The sequence below is a fragment of the Pseudochaenichthys georgianus genome, chromosome 3 (assembly GCF_902827115.2).
Source record: "Pseudochaenichthys georgianus chromosome 3, fPseGeo1.2, whole genome shotgun sequence".
NCBI lineage: Eukaryota > Metazoa > Chordata > Actinopteri > Perciformes > Channichthyidae > Pseudochaenichthys > Pseudochaenichthys georgianus.
In genome coordinates, this window is record NC_047505.1 from 17,938,812 (window position 1) to 17,963,901 (window position 25,090).

At 40.9% G+C, this 25,090-nt stretch overlaps 1 protein-coding gene across 2 annotated transcripts; it reads left to right on the forward strand.

Moving 5' to 3' along the window:
- The first annotated feature begins 647 nt into the window (after positions 1-647).
- Positions 648-16,056, forward strand: slc22a18 (solute carrier family 22 member 18). Of its 2 annotated transcripts, none has more exons than XM_034102782.2 (10): positions 648-721; positions 2,214-2,311; positions 2,564-2,709; positions 3,068-3,200; positions 11,030-11,142; positions 13,738-13,848; positions 13,962-14,062; positions 14,144-14,245; positions 15,004-15,124; positions 15,425-16,056. In XM_034102782.2, the coding sequence occupies exons 2-10, from the start codon at positions 2,268-2,270 to the stop codon at positions 15,610-15,612; spliced, it is 1,059 nt and encodes a 352-aa protein (XP_033958673.1). In that variant the 5' UTR covers positions 648-721; positions 2,214-2,267; the 3' UTR covers positions 15,613-16,056. The 2 variants fall into 2 exon arrangements, with proteins under 2 accessions (XP_033958673.1, XP_033958664.1); XM_034102773.2 differs by lacking the exon at positions 648-721 and adding an exon at positions 734-1,073.
- The last annotated feature ends 9,034 nt before the right edge of the window (positions 16,057-25,090 follow it).

The following is a 25,090-nucleotide window of genomic DNA, read 5'->3' on the forward strand; positions in this document are numbered from 1 at the left end:
TAATGCGTGGGAACGTAATAACTAATTCGTGGCCACGCATTATTAATTCGTGGCCACGCATTATTAATACGTGGCCACGTATTAATATTTTTCTCACCAATGTCACCAGGGGGGCTCCGTAGTTATTGGCTATGGTAGGTTATTGGTTATGTTCACATACTTATTTGGTTATTAAAATGTAAACCGATCTTTTTCATATGGGTGTTTAAAGTTGTACGTCCCCTAGATCTAGTCTCTAGTAATTCTGCTCAAAGTGCACCAGATTGAAGCATTTTACTTTAAAATGTTAAACAAATCTTTTCGGGGGGGGGATACCCCCGGACCCCCCTAGAGGATGTGACGTCCACCCCCCAATTAAAACATGTTCATACAATAATGAATACATTTGAAACCTTCTTTATGTATATAACCAACATGTCAATACGTTTCAGTTCTTGTAGTGTATTTATTTTTTATATATTCTATTGTGTATTGCTTGGAGGGGGGGGGGGGGGTCACCAAATCATAATCTCGCCTAGGGCACCAACATGTCTAGGACCGGCCCTGCGTAGTGGAGTAGAAGTATAAAGTAGCATAAATGTACGTATGTACGTAAATGTACGTTCCCACCTCTGCATAGCATTAGCTTGCATATGAGACGTTTAGGGACCATCGGTGGGATGATGATCCAAAGATTGTATAAGGAAGGGACAATAACTAAATAAACCAAGGCAGTACTAAGGTAACGCCTCCTTGTCGCCTTTATGTTCGGTTCCAAAGTACAACTAAACTCAGGTTAGCCACATTATGCGAAAGTTCAACGTGTCAAAGGCTTTGTTACCGAACAAGTCTTGTAGCTTGCTTCCTACCGACTGTTAGCTTACGTTTGGCGGTAACACTAACGATATAAAAGTGTGTATACAAGAGGCAAAATGAGTGCAAGAGGAGAAACAGCCGAGGAAACCGCTAAAGCTTCAGTTCCCATCCAGGCTCACGTTATAAACCAACCGAAAAGAAAGAAAATTATTAACATTGTATACCTCATCGCTACTTTGGACATCACATGGATGTTTTTACAGTTCTCCGTCACCCCTGTGAGTATTTATGTAATGGCAAGAGCAGGAAGCTGATATTTCCGTGCATGCCATGAATGCGAAAGCTCTCCCGGAAAACCTGGAAATGCATAAATGTTATTACTGATGTTGTTATGAATGGTTACAAATGGTTATTATGAGTGTTGTAAGCGTGATGATGTGTACCCTAGGACAGGTTAACAGTAGCTGTCTTTACTACGATTCATTGAATGTGCAGCATCCTCTTTTGTAAGCGGTTAGATAACCTCAGAGAAATGAAAAGTCCAGCATTCACAAATGTAGCATTCTTAAATAAACGACATACGTGATATCAGTAAAGTCCATTTACATTACTATATCAAACATGTTCCTTTATGGAGGCAGGTTAGCATATGTCATTGTTATATAATGATATCCAGTGGTGCTAGAAGAAGGCTATTCAGATTATTTACCAATTCAAATACTAACTTTACAATGTGAAAAGTTCACTTTCACTGTAAATACACACAATCACTCAAAAATCTTGCGACCTTTTAATTATTTACTAGAGAATACAAGGAACTATGGTATAAATGGAATTCATAAGATTATGTAATTATGTAAATGTCAAATGTAAGGAAAATCACAGTAGTTTAAACATTGAGCAATCTTATTTAGTCTATAAGGTTGATTCAGCTTTTAAAAATATGTAATCTTGATGTTGGCTGCACTGAAAAAAATCTGTAGTGAAATGCCTCAACCACTAGCCTACAGTCACCACCACCTTTCTCAAATATGGCTCAAAGCCACATTCATCAAAAGCAAACTAGTAACAAAGGACTTGTGCCATGTTGAGTTAATACTTTTTTTAATCGGTTGACAGCTACTGTCTGCAATAGAGTACTACTGCAAACAGCAGTATGTTTTTGTTTGAGGAAGTTGTAAACATGGGAGTCTCTTTTCATTCCTACCATCCTATGACACAAACGTATAATAAACATGATATACATTAAAAACAGAGGTCATCTGCGTAATGTCTAAGGCAAAATGAGTGTCAAATGCTACAACACTGAATCTGTTGGAAGAAGCAACTCATATCAAGATGAAATCTGCTGTGAGCTTGTTTACATGCCATACATGACTGTGTGAATTTGTATCTGTTCTTTCATTATGTCTCTGTAGTATTTGGCAAAGAAACTTGGTTTCGACACCTTGTGGCTTGGTTATTTGCAAACCATGGTTGGTTTAATACAGCTGTTTGGTGGTCCTATGTTTGGAAGGTAAGACAACATATATACTGTATGTAATTCACCAGCACTTACTGTGATCTTGCTTGAAGTGAATATATCTGCACTTTCCTTGTTTTTCAGAGTTTTAATCTTCATGTTTTTTGCACTTATTGTAAGTCGCTTTGGACAAAAGCGTCAGCTAAATGATATTTAATGTAATGTAATAAATATTATGTCTTTTGATATTAGCAACCTACAATGTTTTTGTCCAGATGAAAATGTGGGTGCTGTTGTTGATGGCAGGTTTGCAGATATCTTCGGTGCCCGGGCAGCTTTGTCCCTGTCGTGTTCTGCGACAATCGTTTTCTTTCTGCTGCTGGCCATCGCATCGAGTCCTGCCATGCTGTTCCTCCACAAAGTTCCCACAGTCTTCATGCATGTTCTACCTGGTGAGCACCATGCTTCTACATTCCTGCTCACTAAGCTTAACATTTTAAAATTCAAACATTTCTTAGAAACACAGGCTTTTAAGACTCTCTCTTCTGCCTGTCACTAATCATCTCTTAAGAAGTGTTGGTTATTCTATTTGTATTACAAGCTCAGTTAATTACATATTAACCACATACTCCTAATACATAAAAAAAAAAAAGGATTCATAATATTCTTAAGTGATCTTAAAGAACATTTTAATATCAAGTGGTGATGTGAGTTACAACCAATGTGAAATATTGTTATTGAAATATTGAACCAAATTTCTATGTTAAACTTTTTTCCATTTGCTTGTATGTCTTCATCCGTTGCCTGCAGCATCTCAGATGGTAGTTGCGGACCTTTCAGAACCTGATAAACGGGCAGACGCTTTATCCAAAATAGGTCTGTGTTTTGGCATCGGAATGATTGCAGGATCCACGTTGGGCGGCCAGCTTAACACACGCTATGGGTGAGTCTCACTGTATGTGGTTTGCAGTGGCGAACCGTGTCAATCACAACTGGACCTTCTGTAGACACACACACACCCCCCCCCCCCCTTCGCGGCATTATAATGTCCGTCTTTTCACTGAATTGTCGTCTTGAAAAGGGTACTCACAACAATTCCGCAACAACTTCATCTTCACCTGTTGCACTTGTCATTTCAACGTTAAAAACAATAAAACGGCATGAATTGCTTCGTCTCATTCATCTAGATCCTCTGCCTCGAGCCAGTTAACTACCGGGCCTTCTAGAGCACCCTGGAACCGAGGGGAACTCTGAAAGAATACGTCCATTGGCTACAAATCAATATATGATTGGTTGATCAAACTGTCAGTCCAAACGTACGCTCTCATTCAGTGCAACGGCTAGGGCATTCGATCAAGGATGTAGAATACCTTGGTTGAAGGATATTCTACCCAGAGACCCAGAACAAGATCTGATTGGTTGCTTTCTTTTCTAACACAAAACCACTGAAATGCGTAGTGCATGGTCCGAGAAGGACAAACAAATCAACGTAACACTGTAATATTACAGATCAACAACACAGATACGATTCTCATTTATTCATTTTATATACATTTTATTTATATAATTAAATCTATTTTTTGTTTGTTTTATCTGAGTGTTCCAGGGTATTCTCTGAATACCTTGAAGGCCCTGACGGTTCGCCACTGGTGGTTTGTTGGAAAATGGGTCTACATTTTGGGATGTTTTTCAGGAAAGGGCAGGTTTGGTTATATCAGACTGTCGAGGTGATATAACAGCATTGTTTCTATACTGCAGGTGAAGCTCTTCTCTGCACTGCAATGTTTCCTAATAATTATATTAAATGGGACCTATCATGCAAAATGCACTTTGTGATGTCTTTTATACATAAATATGTGTCCCCGGTGCGTCGGGGAACTCGCGCAGCGTCAGAAAATAAAACCCTCTCTCTTTTCCTCCGTACCCAAATCTTTTAAAAACGGGTGTACAACGAGCAGATACAGATTTGCTGACGATATGACGTCAAATCGGCAGCGGACCCACAGCAAATTGCTATCAGAAACAGTGGTCCTTTCTCATTTCTCTAACTCCCCTCCTCGACTCCTATCCTCGAGACTTAGTCCCGCCCATAGAAGATGCGAGCGGAGGAGCCGAGGAGGGGAACCGAGGAGAGAGGAGGGGAAGCAGCAGGCGGTTAGAGAAATGAGAACTCCTCTCCTCTGAGCGGTCATTTTAAAGAGACGTCCATTAATGATGACAGGAGGCACAGCAGCCCTCTGTCTGATGGACAGATGTGTTCATGATGACTTATTTACTGATATATTTACTTTGATTCATTCACAGTGCGGTATAATGAGACAATAACAGGCTACAGATGCACACACACACACACACACACACACACACACACACACACACACACACACACACACACACACACACACACACACACACACACACACACACACACACACACACACACACACACACACACACACACACACACACACACACACACACACACACACACACACACACACACACACACACACACACACACACACACACTGTAGGAGCAAACACAGTAGTGGTGGCTTAAAGCCCAGCTCTGCTCCGCGCCGTCCGTTAGATGAGCCTGGTCAGATTAATAGGAAAAGGAGTTCAAAACACCGGCATAAAAGTTATAACAATAATCAGATTTTAATGGTAAAAAGACACAATACGAAAATACAGAGTGCCCTGTAACAGAGCACTCCGGGCTCCCCGCTCTACTGCCGTGCGATACAGGTATTGGGACCGGCCAGTCAGCAACAGGGGGCACCGTGCATGAATAAACAACAGTATATATGGACATTTTGGGGTGGAGAGTCACTGCTTATCTTCCACCGGTCTTCCCAGGGAAGGTTTCACACAAACTATTCTTTCTCAAACAATCAAACATTGTACACAGATATATTAGTATCAAACATTGGCCTCAAAAAGAACCTTGAAAAGGACATGTGTGTGTGTTTGGTAAGAGGAAGTGTATGTGTGTGTGTGTGTGTGTGTGTGTGTGTGTGTGTGTGTGTGTGTGTGTGTGTGTGTGTGTGTGTGTGTTGATATCTTGGTCAGGGAGTGTATGTGTGTCAGGGTATCTGGGAAAGTGTGTGTAAGAAGGTTTATATATATAGGATTACTTAAAAACAGTCCCAAATAATACATGTTCACTTCAATACAGTTTAGAACAATATCTGTTTGCTTTAACACCCACACACATATATATATATGTATATATTTATATAAATATATACAATTTCAGTATCAAACAGATCATAACGCCCCCCCTCTCCCCTCTCTGGTCGCTACAATGAGGAAAATAAATTACAGGCCAAAAGTTGTATTTACAATTATTAAAAGTAAGCAGAGGACACCAAACCAAAACCAAACCAAACCTAACACCAAACCTGTCTGTCCGCTGCATCTACGTACACACTGTACCACACACATGCACCTACAGCTCCTAAAGCATAATCAGGCTACAGCCATTGTGTATTACTATTTTATAATGTGAAGCACTAAATGGTTTTAGAAAAATATCGACTCTTTGTTTGTAGATATCTATTAAACTAAAGCAATTAAAGAGAGTAGGCCTGTTATACTGAGTGATATATATATATTATACACACTGCTCTGCTTTCTGCACGGACCTCACAGCTGTTCTTACTGTAAACATCGCGTTGCGATGAGAGCAGTTAATAAAATAATATCCAGGGGATGCATGCAGAGCTGTCATTGGCTGAGATAAGTCCGGCCGTGCGTCACGACTCTTTGAAACATCTCTGGCTGCAGTCGGATAGTTTAAAGATCAGCTCCTAAGTTCTAACCCTATCGTCTATTCCTTGACCTCTGAGTGAAACGTCACAGGGTTAAGGGATAGTGGATAGGAGAATTCAAAAGGACTTAGGAGAAGAGACTGCGGTACTTTAGAGAATCAGAATGCACTTTCACTATCCGACGTGTTTCTCATGCGCCAGCGGACGTCCTGAATGTGCGTCTGCTGCTGTGGGGGAACTATGGAAACTACAGTTTTCTATACAGCGGACTACAACATCGATGTTTAATAAGAACGAGGGACTCATCTAGAGACTCTGCACCGTGCTCTGATGCTGCTGTGTTATGCTTTATGAACGGGGACAACAGAGAAACATATTCTTCATGACCAAAGTTGGAATTGAAATAAAAAAGGAAAGTGAAACTTCTGCTCGTCACCCTCTCCCTCCGGTCCACATTAATACTAATGATCCCAAAGATTGTATGAACTATGAAAAGATCTTAAAATCAATACAAATGTATTTATTATGAACGTTAGTCCTTAACATCTATCACTGTGTATATCACCATTCAAACATCTTTTAAAAGTTGAACAAACCCCACACAGCTCAGTAAAGACTGTGAAATGTTGACTTTATTTGATCATTTCAGTAAAAACTAACGTTCATATTTCTCTTTTTGATTATAATACTGATGAACGTTCAAAACAAAGCACTTTGGCAACTTACCACCTACGTTTTAAAATGCTTAATAAGCACCGTAACTTTCATGATATCATTTCTTGGTAATAATCGGTTGTTTCCGTGAACGGCCGACTGTTGAGTGACGGCAAATGCTGCGGCTGCAAGGCATTGTGGGGCAGCATTTTCGCTTCTCCTGTCGGTTAGGGAGGTCCAGTGGTTCCTAAGCTAAAGGAGGTTATAAAGGAAGTTTGAAACCTCCTTTCCTATCATTCTCATTATTCTAGAGAATTCGAACGGCACTTATCATGGCTGCCACTGAGGGACTTCCGGGTCATTTCACTCCTTTAGGAAGGTTCCTAAGCTAAATGGACTATTCGACTTCAGCCTCTGTTCCCGGAAATGCATCCACGAAGGAGCTGTGGAGGACCGTGAAGGACCCATCAGTGTATCCTCGGTTATAGCTCCTCCAGAGAGCCTCCTCGACGCTCGATCCTCGGTCCTCTAAGTGCATTTAGAGAAATATAGGCTGCAGTCGAATAGTCCATTTAGCTTAGGAACATTCCTAACGGAGTGAAATGACCCGGAAGTCCCTCAGTGGCAGCCATGATAAGTGCCGTTCGAATTCTCTAGAATGATAGGAAAGGAGGTTTCAAACTTCCTTTATAACCTCCTTTAGCTTAGGAACCACTGGACCTCCCTAACCGAAAGGAGAGGAGAAAATGCTGCCCCACAATGCCTTGCAGCCGCAGCATTTGCCGTCACTCAACAGTCGGCCGTTCATGGAAACAAACGATTATGACGGAGAAATTATATCATGAAAGTTACGGTGCTTATTAAGCATTTTAAAACGTAGGTGGTAAGTTAAAGTTGCCAAAGTGCTTTGTTTTGAACGTTCATCAGTATTATAATAAAAAAGAGAAATATGAACGTTAGTTTTTACTGAAATGATCAAATAAAGTCAACATTTCACTGAGCTGTGTGGAGTTTGTTCAACTTTTAAAAGATGTTTGAATGGTGATGTACACAGTGATGGGTGTTAAGGACTAACGTTTATAATAAATACATTTATATTGATTTTAAGATCTTTTCATAGTTCATACAAGTTTCACTTTCATTTTTTATTTCAATTCCAACTTTGGTCATGAAGAATATGTTTCTCTGTTGTCCACGTTCATAAAGCAAAGCAGCAGCATCAGAGCACGGTGCAGAGTCTCTAGATGAGTCCGCCATTCTTATCTGTAAAGCGCTTTGAGCACTGGAAAAGCGCTATAATAAATGCAAGGAATTATTATTATTATTAAACATCCATGTTGTAGTCCGCTGTATAGAAAACTGTAGTTTCCATAGTTTCCCCACAGCAGCAGACGCACAAAATGACGTCCGCTGGCGCATCATAAACACGTCGGATTCTTTCACACACACATACGGGTATTGGGCCGAGGGCGACACCGTACTTCCGGTATCCGCCGTTTTACGCGAGGTGCAAGCAGGCCTAGGGTTTAGCGGGTTTAGCCGTACACCGTCTAGGTGTTGCTAAGCTTCCTGTACTGAATATCATAGTCTATTGCCTTAATCAATATCTAGTCAACTCTAAAATACCACATATATGCAATGGCATGATAATACTATTGTGACAAGTGGGGTATTCACCTGGTGTTTCCAGAAATTAGACGTAGATGCAGCCAAAATCGACGAAGGCCGCTTTCGAGGGTCGTTTTTCCATACATCTGCAGGCAGTCTTGTAAGGGCAATCCGACAACCCAAACAGCTCTAGTCTACGCTGGTAACGACCTAAAGCACACCCCTCAAGTCCAGAGATGTAATCCGAAGACATGCAGCGATTTCTTCGGTCGTTAATTCAGAAAAAAAAACTAGTGCGCTCTGCCTGCTACGTTAGCTAGCTGTTTATATTTGCACTTCCAGGATATTTGCACCTCCAGAAAAATGGCGTATTTATATATATATATTAGGGCTGTCAAGTTAACGCGTTAATAACGCGTTAACGCAAAAAAAAATTAACGCCACTAATTATTTTAACGCGATTAACGCATGTGTATTTTTTTTCCTCGGCCGCCCCGTAGTTTCAGAGCACATCGAGTTTAAAATACCATCTGCTGACAGCCCCGCTCCTGCCGCCCGCTTGTGGCAGACCACCACACTTCCACGCTCACCGGCAGGCACCGACTGGCCATCGGGAGGACCGGGAGGGTGTGTGTATGTGTGGCCCGAGCGAGCGAGAGAGAGACCTTACGTGCATTGTTGTTGTTGTTAGCATCTGGTGCTAGCTAGCTGCGCTAACGGATATAAGGAGCTGTTTAAATGAAAACAGAGGAGCGACATTTCGCCACAACTGCGCCGAGCACTTGACTTGAAGCCAGACAGCGGGACTTTGTAGGAGAAGTCAGCACACTCATGATTGCAGCAACATGATTGCAGCGTCCAGGCAGCTCCCGTTCGAGCATATGCCTTGAGTTGCACATAGCTCCAACGATCCAACACACACACACACACACACACACACACACACACACACACACACACACACACACACACACACACACACACACACACACACACACACACACACACACACACACACACACACACACACACACACACACACACACACACACACACACACACACACACACACACACCCCATTTGTATTGAATGAGAGAGGTTCCAGGTTGTTGTGTTTAATATTCATGATAATATTTGTCATTGTTCAAATGATAATAAACATTAGCATAAAGCATATTTGTCCACTCATATTAATTTGCGATTAATCGCGATTAACTATGGACAATCATGCGATTAATCGCGATTAAATATTTTAATCGACTGACAGCCCTAATATATATATATGGCGCGTGTTGCATTGTGGGTAGCTCGTCACTGTGTGTGAAAGAATAGTGAAAGTGCATTCGGATTCTCTAAAGTACCGCAGTTTCTTCTCCTAAATCCTTTTGAATTCTCCTATCCACTATCCCTTAACCCCGTGACGTTTCACTCAGAGGTCAAGGAATAGGAGATAGGGTTAGAATTTAGGAGCTGATTTTTAAACTACCCGACCGCAACCGAGATGTCCTTCAACATGGCGCGCTGAAATTCATTTCCGGGTCACTACCGGAGGACCGAGGAGTGGAGGAGTGGAGGAGTGGAGGAGGGGGATTTGATGAAATGAGAAAGGGCCAATGTCTGACGTGTTTTGGACGTAATCTCGTCTTTGTTTACATTAGCAAGCCTCGCTAACACTCAGAGCTAACCTGTACTATAGAGTAGAGCACATGTGTTTAAAAAGCAGGAAATAAAACTCACCTTGTGATAAACCCGGAAGAGAAAAAGCATTTGAGCTCCGTACTGTTTCAGAAATAATCTTTGATGTGGTTTAGAACAGGATGGCGTTTTATCACAGCAGAATTTAACTTTATCTCAGGTAGAATTCTGATCAGGCATTAGTTCCGCCTCTTCTCTTCTTTTTTTTTTTTTTTAAAGCTAAGGACCCAAAATCCGCGTTTCTCTAACAGGGCTTCAAAAGAGGGGTATGAGCAGTATGAGGCATGGCTACAATGGGTTAACTGTTTGGTATTTTAAGCAAAAAACTTCACAGACAGTTTTGTATAGGTATGGCCCTACATTTTTTTCCAATATAGCATAAAAGGTCCACTTTAAGTTATACAATCATTGTCAGACCTATTATTATGATTGCTGCTAATGTTAATAAGGTAACTATTACTTTACACTCCTAGGAGAATTAAAACATCCACAGTTGGAAAGTTATTGTTAAAAGGATTTTTTCCCCAAGCTATGAATATGTACTAGAGTATAGACTATAGCTTCATTTTACTACTATTTAATGTTGACCAAAGTTATCTGATTTGGAAATATTCTTTGCATAAATATATAATGAAGCACTAAAGTTAGGACGAGAAGCATGTTTCTAACCCCTGCTTGTCCCATGTTAAAGCTGCACTAATGGATATTTTGATATTGAAAGTATATTGAATTATTATAGTGTAAAAGGGGTTGTTGTCTTTAGTGAGGAGCCCATGAAGCTAATCTTTTTTTAACAACTTCATAAGTTAATAATATGTGAATGTGGTATTAACAGCTTTGTCTCTTGAACAATGTCGCCTAAAAGTAAACTATAATGACTTTAACTAAACATTATGGACCGAATAATATGATAATTTGCTTTGTAATGTACACATAATATTTATGTGGGTATCATTTTAATTATTTTTGACAACATCTATGTCTATCTACATAACATTTCCATATTCTTGTCCGCCTCACACTTCTTTCATTTCTTTCCAGAGAGACGTTTACTGCATGTGTTGGTGCTGTGGGGAGTGCCTTCAGTTTAATGTTGGTTTTAAAGTTTATCCCAACAACTACCAAAGCTCAAGCTACAAGAACCAACAAAGACAGTAAGACACACTTCTGTTTGCTACACTTAATGTTCACAGCTTTTGGTAATCTGTATAATGCTGATGATACGTTCAGGTTTATGGAAACAGGTTTTAGGAAGTAGCCTATTGGTGAGCAGTTTCACTGTCTGACCAAAATCACATTAGTAGTAAAACCTAACGTTATCGGCTTATAACAAACTACGTCATGGCTGCATGACTTTACATCACCGTCTCTAAGTTGAATTTGCACTACAGTTTGACTAATAAGCAAACTACAAAATAAAATATTTCAACCTGTGGAATGCAGCCGCAGGTACCGCTTGTCATGTGACAAGAAACAACCAATTGCAGCCGAGAGATGTCTTTACTTCCGTAAACACAAGTGTACGGCAAAATTGTGGAGGTTAATTTAAATTGATTTCAGTGCGGGTCTATCGTTACCCCGACGTTAAGATCGGTCCAGTGTGTCACCCATTTCCATGTTCTGAGCCCTGCACCGCTGCTAAAATGTCTCACGATGTCAGACGCTGTCGGGTCTCAAGTGCCGGTGTCCGGAACACACACACACAGCAGACACACGCACACAAACAAACAAACACACAAACAAACAAACAAACAAACAAACACACCGAGTAGAGCAAAGCAGAGATAGAAACACCGTTTTCCATGGAAAACATTGCTGTCCCACGAAAACTATTTAAATACAACTTTAAAGAACAACACCCTGAATATGTTCAGATGGTTGCTTGGCAACATTAAGCGCGAACTGCCTCAGCGCCCCTGAGAAGTAGCTGCGCAAGACCTCGCGTTTACGATGCGGTAACAACCGCTTTTGTGAAGGGCTCCTTGGCTTTAAACTATACATTTTAAATCTTGCAGAGACCCAGTGTTACTTTGTAGAGATCTAGGCCTACAGGGAAGATGGAGAGCTTGGCACCTGACGAAAACAATTTGCACAAGACAGGCCCCGTTTCAGCCTATCATCAGTACGTCCTGTCATCCATCCTTCCCGATGCTCAACAGGAATTCCTCTGCATGCAGATGAAAAACAAAGCTTTGGAAAAGGAGAACGAGATCCTCAAGAAGAAGGTTGAGTCTTTGATGACTGATTGTGAGCAGTTTAAAGCAGAGCGGCAAAGAATCCACGATGTGATCAAAAACAGAGACCACCAGAGGAACCAGCTGTTGCACTGCAAAAATGAACTGTCTGCTTTGGGTAAGAAGATGGCCTTCCAGCAAACTGAACTGAAGAGAGAGCATAAACAAAATGAAACTGTCAAAGAAGAGCTGGAGTCAGTTAAAAAAAAGCTCCAGTCAGTGAAGCAGGGGACTTTCACCAAGAGGACAGAGCAGCAACACCTGAAGCAACAGCTGGACCAGGTGGTCAAAGAGAGAGACATTCTGAATGAGGCTTTGCTGCGCTGCAAACTCGAATGCTCAGAGTTGCGTGAAAAGATTTGCTACCAGCAATCGAGCGCGAACAAGAAGGACCATCAGTGCAAAAAGCAGATGAAGGAAATCCACTTCCTCAATCTAGAGAAGCAGACACTCGAGAAGGAGAGGTGCATCACTGAAAGCAATGCAGAGGAACAGAAGCAGGAGCTCCGAAAGTGTGAGGAAGATCTCCAGACACAGAAGGAGAAATTCAAAGAGAGCAAAAAAATGCAGGAAAAGGGAAAAAAAATAGCCATAATCCAAGAAAGTCCACGCAAAATAAAAAAACCAAGACAAAAGGTGCCTCACCCGAAGGTTCAGTCTTTACAGAAAGAGCTGCTCGCCCAGGCGGAGGATCTGAGGGCCACGCAGAAGCTCTGTGAGGAGCTGAAGAAAAAAGTGATCGAGGTAGCTGTGCAGTTCGAGCAGTGCCAGGCGACGATCAGGGAACAGAAAGAGAAGCTCAAGGCAGTAACAGCAGAGAGGAACATGTACAGAAGTCTGACTGAAACACAGGGGACTGAGTTAGTGAACATCAAGAAAGTGCAGCGCAGCGAAAAACAGCGGAATAAAGCGACCAAGAAGGCAAAGAAAGTCAAGGTGCCATCAGAGGAAAAGTCAGAGGGGTCCCGTCTCCCACCAACATCCAGTAAAGTCCAGATGCAGTCCGATTTAAGGATTATGGGGAAACAACTTTAGAGTTTTTCCTTCTCCTCTTCTGAATAAACTGACATAACGCCATTCTGATGTAGTTCTGTTTGTCTGTGTGAGGTACATTTGACAATCCTGTTTTGAATTTATTTTTTAAAAAAAATACAATATATGAACTAAATAAAAATGAGAAATGATAATTCCAATTAAACAAAGCTGTACATTTTCAATGTAATACTTTGCCTTTCATTAATTACTAATAACTTGTGTATTGTTTGAAGGAAAAGACAAATATACATTGTGATTTTGGGTTACACTGATGTGTTACATTGGTTATTAGTGGTCTCGTTTGATGATGGGGAAAAGCAAACAAAATAAGTATGCTACAAAAGTGTTATGGTTGGAAAAAGTTTTTTCAGAGTTGTTTTGACAGCTGCTAATCCTTTCTTGCTTGTCATAGATTATACAGAATCTTAACTAACAGGTATCGTTCCTAAAGATTTACTGTATAATTTGGATTTCATGCAGGTGAGAACAAAAGCAAGTCAATATTCAACGTGGGAGAGATCACAAGACTGTTGAAGTTTCCAGGTGTGATGCGGACTTTTGTTGTGAAGATAATTGCAGGTTTACCATCAGGTGAGAGTTTCTGTGAGATTCCACAGAGAACACATGTGCTCTGTGTGAAGCACACACGTTTCTTCCCTCATACATCCTCTGTTCTCTGAAGTACTGCTCTTCTCTTTCCTCAGGGATTTTTCAAGTAATGTTCTCAATCATTGCAATGGAGTTCTTCAAGCTGATACCCGAGCAGAACGGCTATCTGATGGCTTATTTTGGTATAACTTCAATGGTAAGTGTCACGTCAAGTGAGTTTTTGCACTCATGATGCTATCTGTAAGACAAAGTCAATACATCCTGGGTGTTTGTTCAGGTTATTCAGGGAGGAGTGATTGGTTGGATGACTGCGAGATACTCTGAGGGCTCGCTGCTGCTTCTGTCCATAGGAATTTCTTCTTTGGTGGGACTTGCTCAGGTACACACACACACAAATGCAAGGCTTATACTGTCATAGGCTGGGTGTATTTGAAAAACTGCACTAGTCCATTTATAATAATACCTGAAAAGACGGCTTTGTTTCAGTTTGGTGAAACCAAATTATTCAATCTGTATGTTTCTTCCTTGTTTATCATTTCCTAATATCTTCCTTCATTTTGTATTTCTTCTACAATCATCCAATAGTGGTTGAAATATTTCACTTCAAGCAACAAGTCTGAACCAGCCAGTACTGCTAGAGCAGATAAACAAACTCATTAGACTTTATCTTCTGGGGATATCTTCTTTACATCCTGCACCTCTTGCTCAGAATTTATTTTATTTTATTTTGACTTATCTATTTTTTTCTTTCTTCTTGTGGATGTCATGCGAGCATAACATGGTGAAAACAATCAGTCTAAATTAACAATCGGGACGGAAATGTTCGGATTTCCAAAGGGAGGTTCTGTGAATAAATTAAAAATCAAGAACCGAAATAATTGAACTATTCATATCTTAGACTGCACTGTAACTTTTATCTTTTAATGTTTATTTTATTAGCTTTTCTTTTTAATGACTGATTTTAAATGCCATTTTCTTAATGTCTTTCATTTTTTGTTTTTGTTTTAATGTTTCTTTTATTATCTTTTACTGTTTTTAAATGCCTTTGTCTGAATGTCTTTCATTTTTGTAAAGCACCTTGAATTGCCTGGTTCTGAAAGGTGCTATATAAATAAACTTGCCTTGCCTTGCCTTCAGGCTTACATGCAGAATGTGTTCCAGTTCTGCCTTACCGTCATCCCGATGATGTTTGCTCTCAGTACATTTAACGTCATCACAGACAGCATGCTCACCAAGAGTGTACCGTCCTCTGACACAGGTGAGCTCATCCTGCATCCTTTCTGCACAACATTCATAAAACCATTAACAGCAGGCCCTCTTTCCATGGCTCACATTTCACATAGGGACATTCTGTTCACTTGATTTGTAACCAGATCTGATTACTGAGGCTTTAAACTATTTAAGGGAATGAAGTGTCATCTTACAGAATTCTAATCTCTTATGCTTCAGTGTCATGTGTTAAAAGCTCAAACCAAAAATAACATAAAATAATCTGAAGAGTACAGGCCCACTTTTTGTAATCCAGTTGTTATTAAACCTGCTTTGCTCTTGTCCTCAGGCACGATGCTGGGGCTGTGTGCATCCGTCCAATCTCTTCTTCGTACAGTGGGACCGACGGTTGGTGGCTTCCTGTATGTGAACTACGGAGTTTCCTCCATAGGCCTTATCCAGTTTGTCGTGAATATAGCTGTGTTTGTGTACCTGCTGCAGCGCCACTTCACAAAGACAGCCGAGCAAAAGGAATGACATATTTTAGTTTTTTAAAAAGCTTATTTTTCGTATCCAATTCATCCACCAACTGATAGAGGAGCTGGAAATTCAAGGTTAGATTTTTAGGGACAATCATCTCTACATGTGCATATATTCAATTAAATCTGTCGCAGGTGTTTACATGATGAGATAAGGTCAAGCCACTCCTCCATTACTCAGATTTTGCTGCTGGTTAATCTTTGGTGGAGATGCAGGACTCAACCACTAGATGGCAGCAAGCCCTTAATTTTATCAGATGATGCTGTTGTGTTCCATCATTCACATTAGGTAAAATCACTTTTAAACACACTTTAAAATCCGTTACAGATTTTATCAAAAGTAATCAAAAAGGATTAAATATTAGACATATCAACTAACTCCTAATAGAACACAGTTATATCAGATTTTTTTTAAATGAAAGTTTATTTTCTTATTGGTCATTATTGGTTAATAAATATTAAAAATATATAAATATATTTTTGTACATTTCTTTATTAAAAAGCATAAATGCATTATAACAGAATTTTGCAATTCACTTCATCTTAATAACTGCTGTTTTAACTCACTTGAGAGTTTAAGTGCTCATGATGGTCCAAATCCGTGAATAAACATTTGGCAGAAACATTTAATATATCTGTAATTTGAATAGTCCTATACATAATATAATGTATATTGTCAAAACATTTTAGCCTTTTCAGCATAGTGACGACAGTCCGGCCATTAAAAAGCACCGGCAACTTTTACCCTTCTATTAATACTATGGAATTAGACTGGATTTATTTCATGGTTTTCATATATATATATATATATATATATGGGGGATCTTGACAGACAATCAGTATCTCGTCAGCGAGTTGTTAGCTTAGTTAGTGTCACCAAAAGAGATTCCCCTTTAAACTTCTCAGGTAGTTTCATTTGAATAACTGCCTGAGGACCAAAGAGGTAAAACAGACCAGTATTCACAAAGGAATCCTAAAAAATGAAAAAGGTATTGTCCATTTGATCTTTTTTTGTTCTTCGTTCCTCTTTAATTAATCACCATATGTCTATTTTAGGATCCTTATGATGGGAAATACTGAACTACCTAACTGTTAATAAAGTACAATAGATTAATTACCCTATTTAAGTTATAATGCATATAATCAAATAATGTAAACTATATTCATTTATCAGTTACAGTAGGCATTTATCTCAAGAATAAGTACTTAAATATTATTTTAAACAGGAATTTTACTTGTAATCTAGTACTTTTTGTATTGGTACTGGAAGGATAGAAATACTCCCAACACAATGCTAATACTTATTAACAGATATTACACTGAACAAAAATATAAATGCAACACTTTTGTTTTTGCTCCCATTTTTCATGAGATGAACTCAAAGATCTAAAACATTTTCTAAATACACAAAATAACCATTTCTCTCAAATATTGTTCACAAATCTGAAAAAATCTGTGATAGTGAGCACTTCTCCTTTGCCGAGATAATCCATCCCACCTCACAGGTGTGGCATATCAAGATGCTGATTAGACAGCATGATTATTGCACAGGTGTGGCCACAGGCTGGCCACAATAAAAGGCCACTCTGAAACGTGCAGTTTTATCACACAGTACAATGCCACAGATGTCGCAAGTTTTGAGGGAGCGTGCAATTGGCATGCTGACAGCAGGAATGTCCACCAGAGCTGTTGCCCGTGAATTGAATGTTCATTTCTCTACCATAAGCCGTCTCCAAAGGTGTTTCAGAGAATTTGGCTGTACATCCAACCGGCCTCACAACCGCAGACCACGTGTAATCACACCAGCCCTGGACCTCCACATCCAGCATGTTCACCTCCAAGATCGTCTGAGACCAGCCACTCGGACAGCTGCTGCAACAATCGGTTTGCATAACCAAAGAATTTCTGCACAGACTGTCAGAAACCGTCTCAGGGAAGCACATCTGCATGCTCGTCGTCCTCATCGGGGTCTCGACCTGACTCCGGTTCGTCGTCGTAACCGACTTGAGTGGGCAAATGCTCACATTCGATGGAGTCTGGCACGTTGGAGAGGTGTTCTCTTCACGGATGAATCCCGGTTTTCACTGTTCAGGGCAGATGGCATACAGCGTGTGTGGCGTCGTGTGGGTGAGCGGTTTTCTGATGTCAATGTTGTGAATCGAGTGGCCCATGGTGGTGGTGGGGTTATGGTATGGGCAGGCGTATGTTATGGACGACGAACACAGGTGCATTTTATTGATAGCATTGTGAATGCACAGAGATACCGTGACGAGATCCTGAGGCCCATTGTTGTGCCATTCATCCACGACCATCACCTCGTGTTGCAGCATGATAATGCACGGCCCCATGTTGCAAGGATCTGTACCCAATTCTTGGAGGCTGAAAACATCCCAGTTCTTGCATGGCCAGCATACTCACCGGACATGTCACCCATTGAGCATGTTTGGGATGCTCTGGATCGGCGTATACGACAGCGTGTTCCAGTTCCTGCCAATATCCAGCAACTTCGCACAGCCATTGAAGAGGAGTGGACCAACATTCCACAGGCCACAATCAACAACCTGATCAACTCTATGCGAAGGAGATGTGTTGCACTGCGTGAGGCAAATGGTGGAAACACCAGATACTGCCTGGTTTTCGGAACCCCCCAGACCCCCCCAATAAAGCAAAACTGCACGTTTCAGAGTGGCCTTTTATTGTGGCCAGCCTAAGGCACACCTGTGCAATAATCATGCTGTCTAATCAGCATCTTGATATGCCACACCTGTGAGGTGGGATGGATTACTTGGCAAATCACAGATTTCTTCAGATTTGTGAACAATATTTGAGAGAAATGGTTATTTTGTGTATATAGAAAATGTTTTAGATCTTTGAGTTCATCTCATGAAAAATGGGAGCAAAAACAAAAGTGTTGCATTTATATTTTTGTTCAGTGTATATCGCAAGTGTAGAAAAAACAAATGACATGCTGTGTGGAGGATAAACAAATCCTTTGGAAATAATCAAAGTTATTCATATTTATTTACAGTTTTATGCTTTCTCAGTTACCAAGCTGTATCATGTTGGAGTGATGTCATACATTCTGCAGCAGCTGTTTTCATTGTTTCTACAAAACACACCCTTAGACATATTACATCCTGCGATCCGGGATAAATGTGACTCATTTTAATGAGGGTCAGTGGTGTTACGGAGATATTATGGAGCAGGCACCTTCAACAGATGTCACTGGTGTGATGTCTTCGCCCATCTGTTGGTCCAAATATGTGATAAGAGGAGCAACACACACAGCGGACACTTTTACATAAAAAATACATTATTAAAACTTAAAATGTATTCTTGGTCTTTAGATTTTTTTCGGCAAAGTATTCAGCCAATTAAGGTTGTCATTTTAGTCTTTTTAAAACTTAAAACATAGCTTCTTTTTGTTATTCTTGAACATTTTACAATTGCAATTAAAAGGCGGTGTAAGGCATTCACTTTATAATTATTTGAGTGGGTTTTAATGCCAAAATTCTTATGTCAGAATTATGAATGCGATTTTTTTCATCTGGGATAAATCTACTCTGTTTTTCTAAATTAACTGAATTGTGAACTCAACCTTCACTTACATTATTATAAATGCTTAAGTTACTTTTAAACATGTTTTATTCAAATGTCAAAAATATTTTTTATTAAATGTAGGCACATTTAAAGGATATATTTAGTAACTCTTAGCTAGCAGTGTGACCTGTTTAGGCGGAATGCACCTTTAATGTGATCAGCAGTCTCAATGCCAATCCCATCATCTGAGCCTGATCCCACATCTACACCTATTCATTTCTCGCTGTAGTCTGAGTCTGCGAATGTATCGCTCACACACACATTTGTTTTGCAGCCATCTGTGTCGGTGTGTCTGCTGACTTTTTACACTCAACCTGTAAAAAAAAAAAAGCACTTGCTCTTGAATTTTCTCCCTCTGTCTCTCTATCTGATACTCAAAGGAACTGTAGATGGATTTGAAGGGTGTCACTGTATCTGTGGACCCAGGGGGGCGGCCCTGACCACTGGAGGGGGTGCCTTGTTACACTTGGTCCTTTGAGTCATGGGGAGCGGGGACAATGCTGCTGTTAACACTCCTGACGGGGACCTTTGGGTTCTCTGAAATTTTAATGTGACTCTGCCAGCGACCTGCGCTTACTGAGGTCAGAGATGAGCGCGGCCCGGCGTCGCTCCAAGGTTGCCCCGTGTTGGTGCATTGGAAACTGTACGCCGGCGGAGGGGGGCCACTGGGTCCTGGGCTTGTTTTGTCCCCTGTGGAATGGATAATGAGGCATCTGTCTCCACATGCCGCATGGAGAGACGAGGCTCACTGTCACACTTAAAAAGAGCACAGGTTACTTATCTGATTTGTCCAAGGCAGGCTGGGGACATGATCTGAAGCAGAGGAGCCTTCAGCCTAAATGTTTTATACCAAGGCTTTCTTATTGTGCTGGGTGCTGCACACAAAGCTCCTTATCGAAACACTTTGTCTGGCTAGGTGCATCTCGAAAATTAAGATGCAAAACAACATGAGTCACCTACATATTGTCATTCTTCCCAAAGAAAGGGGGAAAACGTGTTTTGATAAGCTAAATATAGAGGATAAGATTTATTTGTCACAATTTACAACATGGTGCTGAATCTTGGTGAGAAATAATACAAACCTGCATGTGACAGCAGCTCAACATGGCCACTAACCCCCCGTCATCCTCTCCCGCGATCCTCGTGGAGCTGGTGGAGTTGGCCACAGGAACGAAAGGTGATCTTGGGGGGGTTTTGTCTTGGTGTAATCAGACAGCGACATCATCAATCATGAGAGGGTGAATTACAGTGGGGTACAATGGGAGATAAGATAATGAGTGGGGCCTCAGCAACCTGCTGAGGGAAAGCTCGAGTTCCCGTCCTGATTACATGGCAGTGGCACGACTGGCTGCAAAGCTCTCTGAGGAGCTGGCTGCAAAAATCCAAGATGGAGAACGACACTGTTTGTTGAACTTCATCATAGTGAATAGCGAGACTTAGCTGCAGTTCATGATCATTTCCACTGTATGAAAATGGTGTTTAACAGGTTTAATGTACTACAGAATCAACAAACGAAGCCTAAATGAACAGCCCTTGTACAATTTTGTAATCCATTGTTTATTGGTCTGACGACGATAACTCTCTGATGGCAACGACCAATATTCCAAAGGTTCTCTGGGCAAATACTCCTTTGTTCAAACAACGGTCATTGTTTTTAGTCTGATAAACAACTTGAGACACAAGAATGGAGTTGAAGTTGAGACAATAATATCAAAGGTGTTCATCCTTTTGAGGACCATCGTATTTTATTGTTTTATTATGTAATGTTCTTTGTGCAGTACATTTTTTGACCTAATTCCATTATAATTCATGTCCCAAGATATCAAATGATACAATAAAACCCAGTCAACAGGTAACATGGTATGCCACTGCTCCTACACATGTTAGTATAGTGAAAATAGCTGTCAGAGTTCAGGCTCTGAATTTTTTTCCACTTACTGTATGAATTATATATTGTATATGTTATAATTACAAATGTCTACTTTACTAAGCAAAAAGCTAGGTGTAAGCAGGGTTTAAACATATTCCCTTCTTCACACAACTGTGGTTCCTTTTCATGTGAACAACAAAGAGCACAGAAGAAGAGATAAAATAGCAGCAGCTTTTCGGTTTTTGTATGTGCATGGGACGGACCAGCAAAAACTTGTATAATCAGGCCTTGATAGGCAATCATGTGCATAAAATGGAAGAAAATAGACTCGGAACCTGGAAAAATTGTGTTTAGGGTTGCTAAAAATGGCTAAGAAATGGCTTGTTAAGAAGCTTATTCTGTCAGATGTTGTAAACAATAGAAACAGACTGCTTGTCCAACATAAACCTCAGCGAGGATAACGTTTGTTTGCAGTTACAGTTCATCATTATAAATCCATAACCATTTTGGCCGTTTGATCATAGACTTGGTAGCTAATTAACCAACCAATATATTTAACCTGTACTGATTCAAATGTGTCATCAATTCATTTGATACTCTCTTATTAGTATACACATCGCTCGCCTGCTGAAGACTGCACATGTGGAGGAACAACAGACTGTTTAATATCTCATCAGACATCCTAATACACGAGCTACCCCCTCCTCTCCTGCCATGAAGCGTGCTCGCCGTATGTCAGCACCCTGAGCCCATGACGCCCGGGCTAGTCCACACTCTCACTCCCTGACATGTGCCACCGCTCGCTAATCCTCCTCTGACGCTCCTCTCTGCAGCATCACACTCGAAACAATAAATGACCGCTGCGCTGACCTCAGAGGGCAACTGGCCCTCCCTGCATCTTCCATGTTCCCCCTGTGTTAGGCCATATTGGTTTTCTATAAAATTACAATGAATAAACAGGAGCTTATTAGACGATTATCTTATAGCAAAGCAGGGAACATAGGGGTGGACCCTTTATACTGCATCTGCTGCCCCATGGAAATACATTGTTTTCTTCAGGATTATAACAGTTGGAGATTTGGATTTTTGAAGATAATATGGTTAAAAAAGAGAGGATGTGGATATCATTTTAATTATGCCTGAGCCGATTAGATAACAATATGATGCATTTAGTAAAGGCGGGAAAAAAGTGTGCCAGACAAGGCATCTGTTTGAACTAGGGGATGTAAGCTCTGCATTTCATTTGCATGAGTCATATGGAGCAGCATCTGTGTTATTCAAAGATAAATCTATTGGTTGGCTTAAGGGCTACTATTGATGGCACAACCAAGGTTTCATGGGCGACTCAAAGTTATTAATGCAATCAATTACATACATGTTTTTTTTTTGAGAAACTGCACACGGCTAAAGCAGCCTCCCTCTCCTCTGTCATCATCCTTTTGGACCTGTCTGCTGCATTCGACACGGTGAACCATCAGATCCTCCTTCGCACTCTCCAAGAACTTGGAGTTTCAGGCTCTGCACTTTCCCTCCTCACCTCATACCTCAAAGACCGCACCTACAGGGTTACTTGGAGAGGGTCGAAGTCCGACCCTTGTCAATTAACTACAGGGGTCCCTCAGGGCTCTGTTCTTGGTCCCCTCCTCTTCTCCTTGTACACAAACTTGCTCGGATCAGTCATTAGCCCGCATGGTTTTTCAAACCACTGCTACGCTGACAACACCCAATTAATTCTGTCCTTTCCCCGCTCAGAGACCCAGGTCGTCGCACGCATCTCTGCTTGTCTAGCTGACATCTCTCAGTGAATGTCTGCTCACCACCTCAAGCTCAACCTTGACAAGACTGAACTGTTTTCCTTCCGGGAAAAGATTGTCCCACTCTTGACCTGACAATCAACATCGGCACCTCTATTGTTTCCCCGACTCAGACTGCAAGGAATCTGGGTGTGACCCTAGATAATAACCTGTCCTTCACTGCAAACATCGCTGCTACAACCCGCTGCTGCAGATACACGCTTTACAACATCAGGAGGATACGTCCCCTCCTGACTCAGAAAGCGACGCAGGTTCTGGTCCAGGCTCTCGTCATCTCAAGCCTAGACTACTGCAACTCCCTCCTGGCTGGTCTACCTGCATGTGCCATCCGACCTCTGCAGCTCATCCAGAATGCAGCGGCTCGTCTGGTCTTCAACCTTCCTACATTTTCCCACACCACGCCGCTCCTACGCTCCCTTCACTGGCTTCCGGTAACTGCTAGAATCCACTTCAAGACAATGGTGCTTGCGTACCATGCTGCGAATGGATCTGGCCTTTCCTACATCCAGGACATGGTTAATCGTACACCCCAGCACGTGCACTCCGCTCTGCATCAACCAAACAGCTCGCTGCACCCGCACTGCGAGGGGGACCCAAGTTCCCATTAGCAAAAACACGTGGGTTTGCTATCCTGGCTCCAAAATGGTGGAATGAGCTCCCCATTGACATCAGGACAGCAGATGGCTTACTGACTGAAAACTCATCTCTTTTGACTCCACTTCGAGCGATAGAACTATTAACAAAGCACTTATATACTAATAAAGGACTGGCTTATCTAAAGCCAGTTGAGTAGCACTTGAAATGATTTTGCTCTATGAAACCTGATGTACTTATATGATTCTGTTTTCTTAAAGTTTGTATTTTGTTGGTCGAACGCACTTATTGTAAGTCGCTTTGGATAAAAGCGTCAGCTAAATGCAATGTAATGTAATGTAAGATGTTTTAAGTAGAGCTGGATTATTGGACCTGCAGCAACCAGTGAGTTCAGTATGAGGTGTTGAATATCAAGACTTTGATGTGGCAAAACTGTTTAATTAAACTATTATATCCAAAAGCACAGAACAACAATAGGAAATTCATGAGGATCTCACAAAACCAATTTAGATTGTAAACTGTATACATCTTGTATAAAATGATTCCACTTTATAGCCTTTAAATAACATCCTAAATTTTTTTTTCTGAAAGGTTCCAATGATATTTGACTTCATATATCATAGTGCTGGATTCTCTCTCTGAATTGTAGAAGAGCAACACAAATTAGATAGGTGGATACAATTACTAAAATATTTCACCTAAGTACAGTAGAGTAAATGTATTTCATCACTGCAGACAACATAACCATACAGAGGTAAATCACTGATCTTTTTTGGGACATATGGTAAAAAATGACCCTAAGAGAGGACAATACTGTTACCATGCTGCTTCTGTTCAGTTTATTTTACTGAGGTACATCTTAAATCTTATGATATTTGCTCAGACGATTGATTTCCTCCCTCTAATTATTATTTGGATGGCAGATGGCAGGTCCGTGGTAATCCCAGCTGCCCATTAGCCTGACCCCGTGCACTCCACCCACCTCCTCCAAAACCAACATACAGCATCCCCCACCCCCCGAAATCTTAACGAACCCACTGAGCCGCAGGGCCAAAGAGCTGCTTTAAACCGGAGTATTGGCTGTGTCAGCGGTCAGTAGATGAGCCGGAGGGTGAGGGGATGAGTGAGGTATTAGAGGCCCATTAAAGCTGGGTTCTATTGTTAATAGAAATATGTATTGTAAACACTGTAACTGTACACTCCAGAGTCTCACAACGAAAACATTGCCAATTTATTTTACTGTTTAAAAATAAACAAAAAAAGAAAAAACTATTTTTAAAATGACTTGCAATGAGGATTTTTTGTAAATTACCAACATAAATGTCAAGATTTGGGAAATTGTGGAAAAGGTAGGACCCAAATGCAGACTACAAAAAGGGTAAAGGTCTATAAACAAAAGCGAGCTTTATTACAAAAGCCGATGACAAAAAAACATGACAGGAAAGAAACACAACGAAAGCACAAGGAAAAAACATTACCGAAAGACTGACATGGAGGGAGACAGGAAATACAAAGAAGGGTAATCACAGGACAAGACACAGCTGGGCAGGGGAGGCAGAAACACAAGGGCAACAGGTGAACACAATCAGACACAGGAG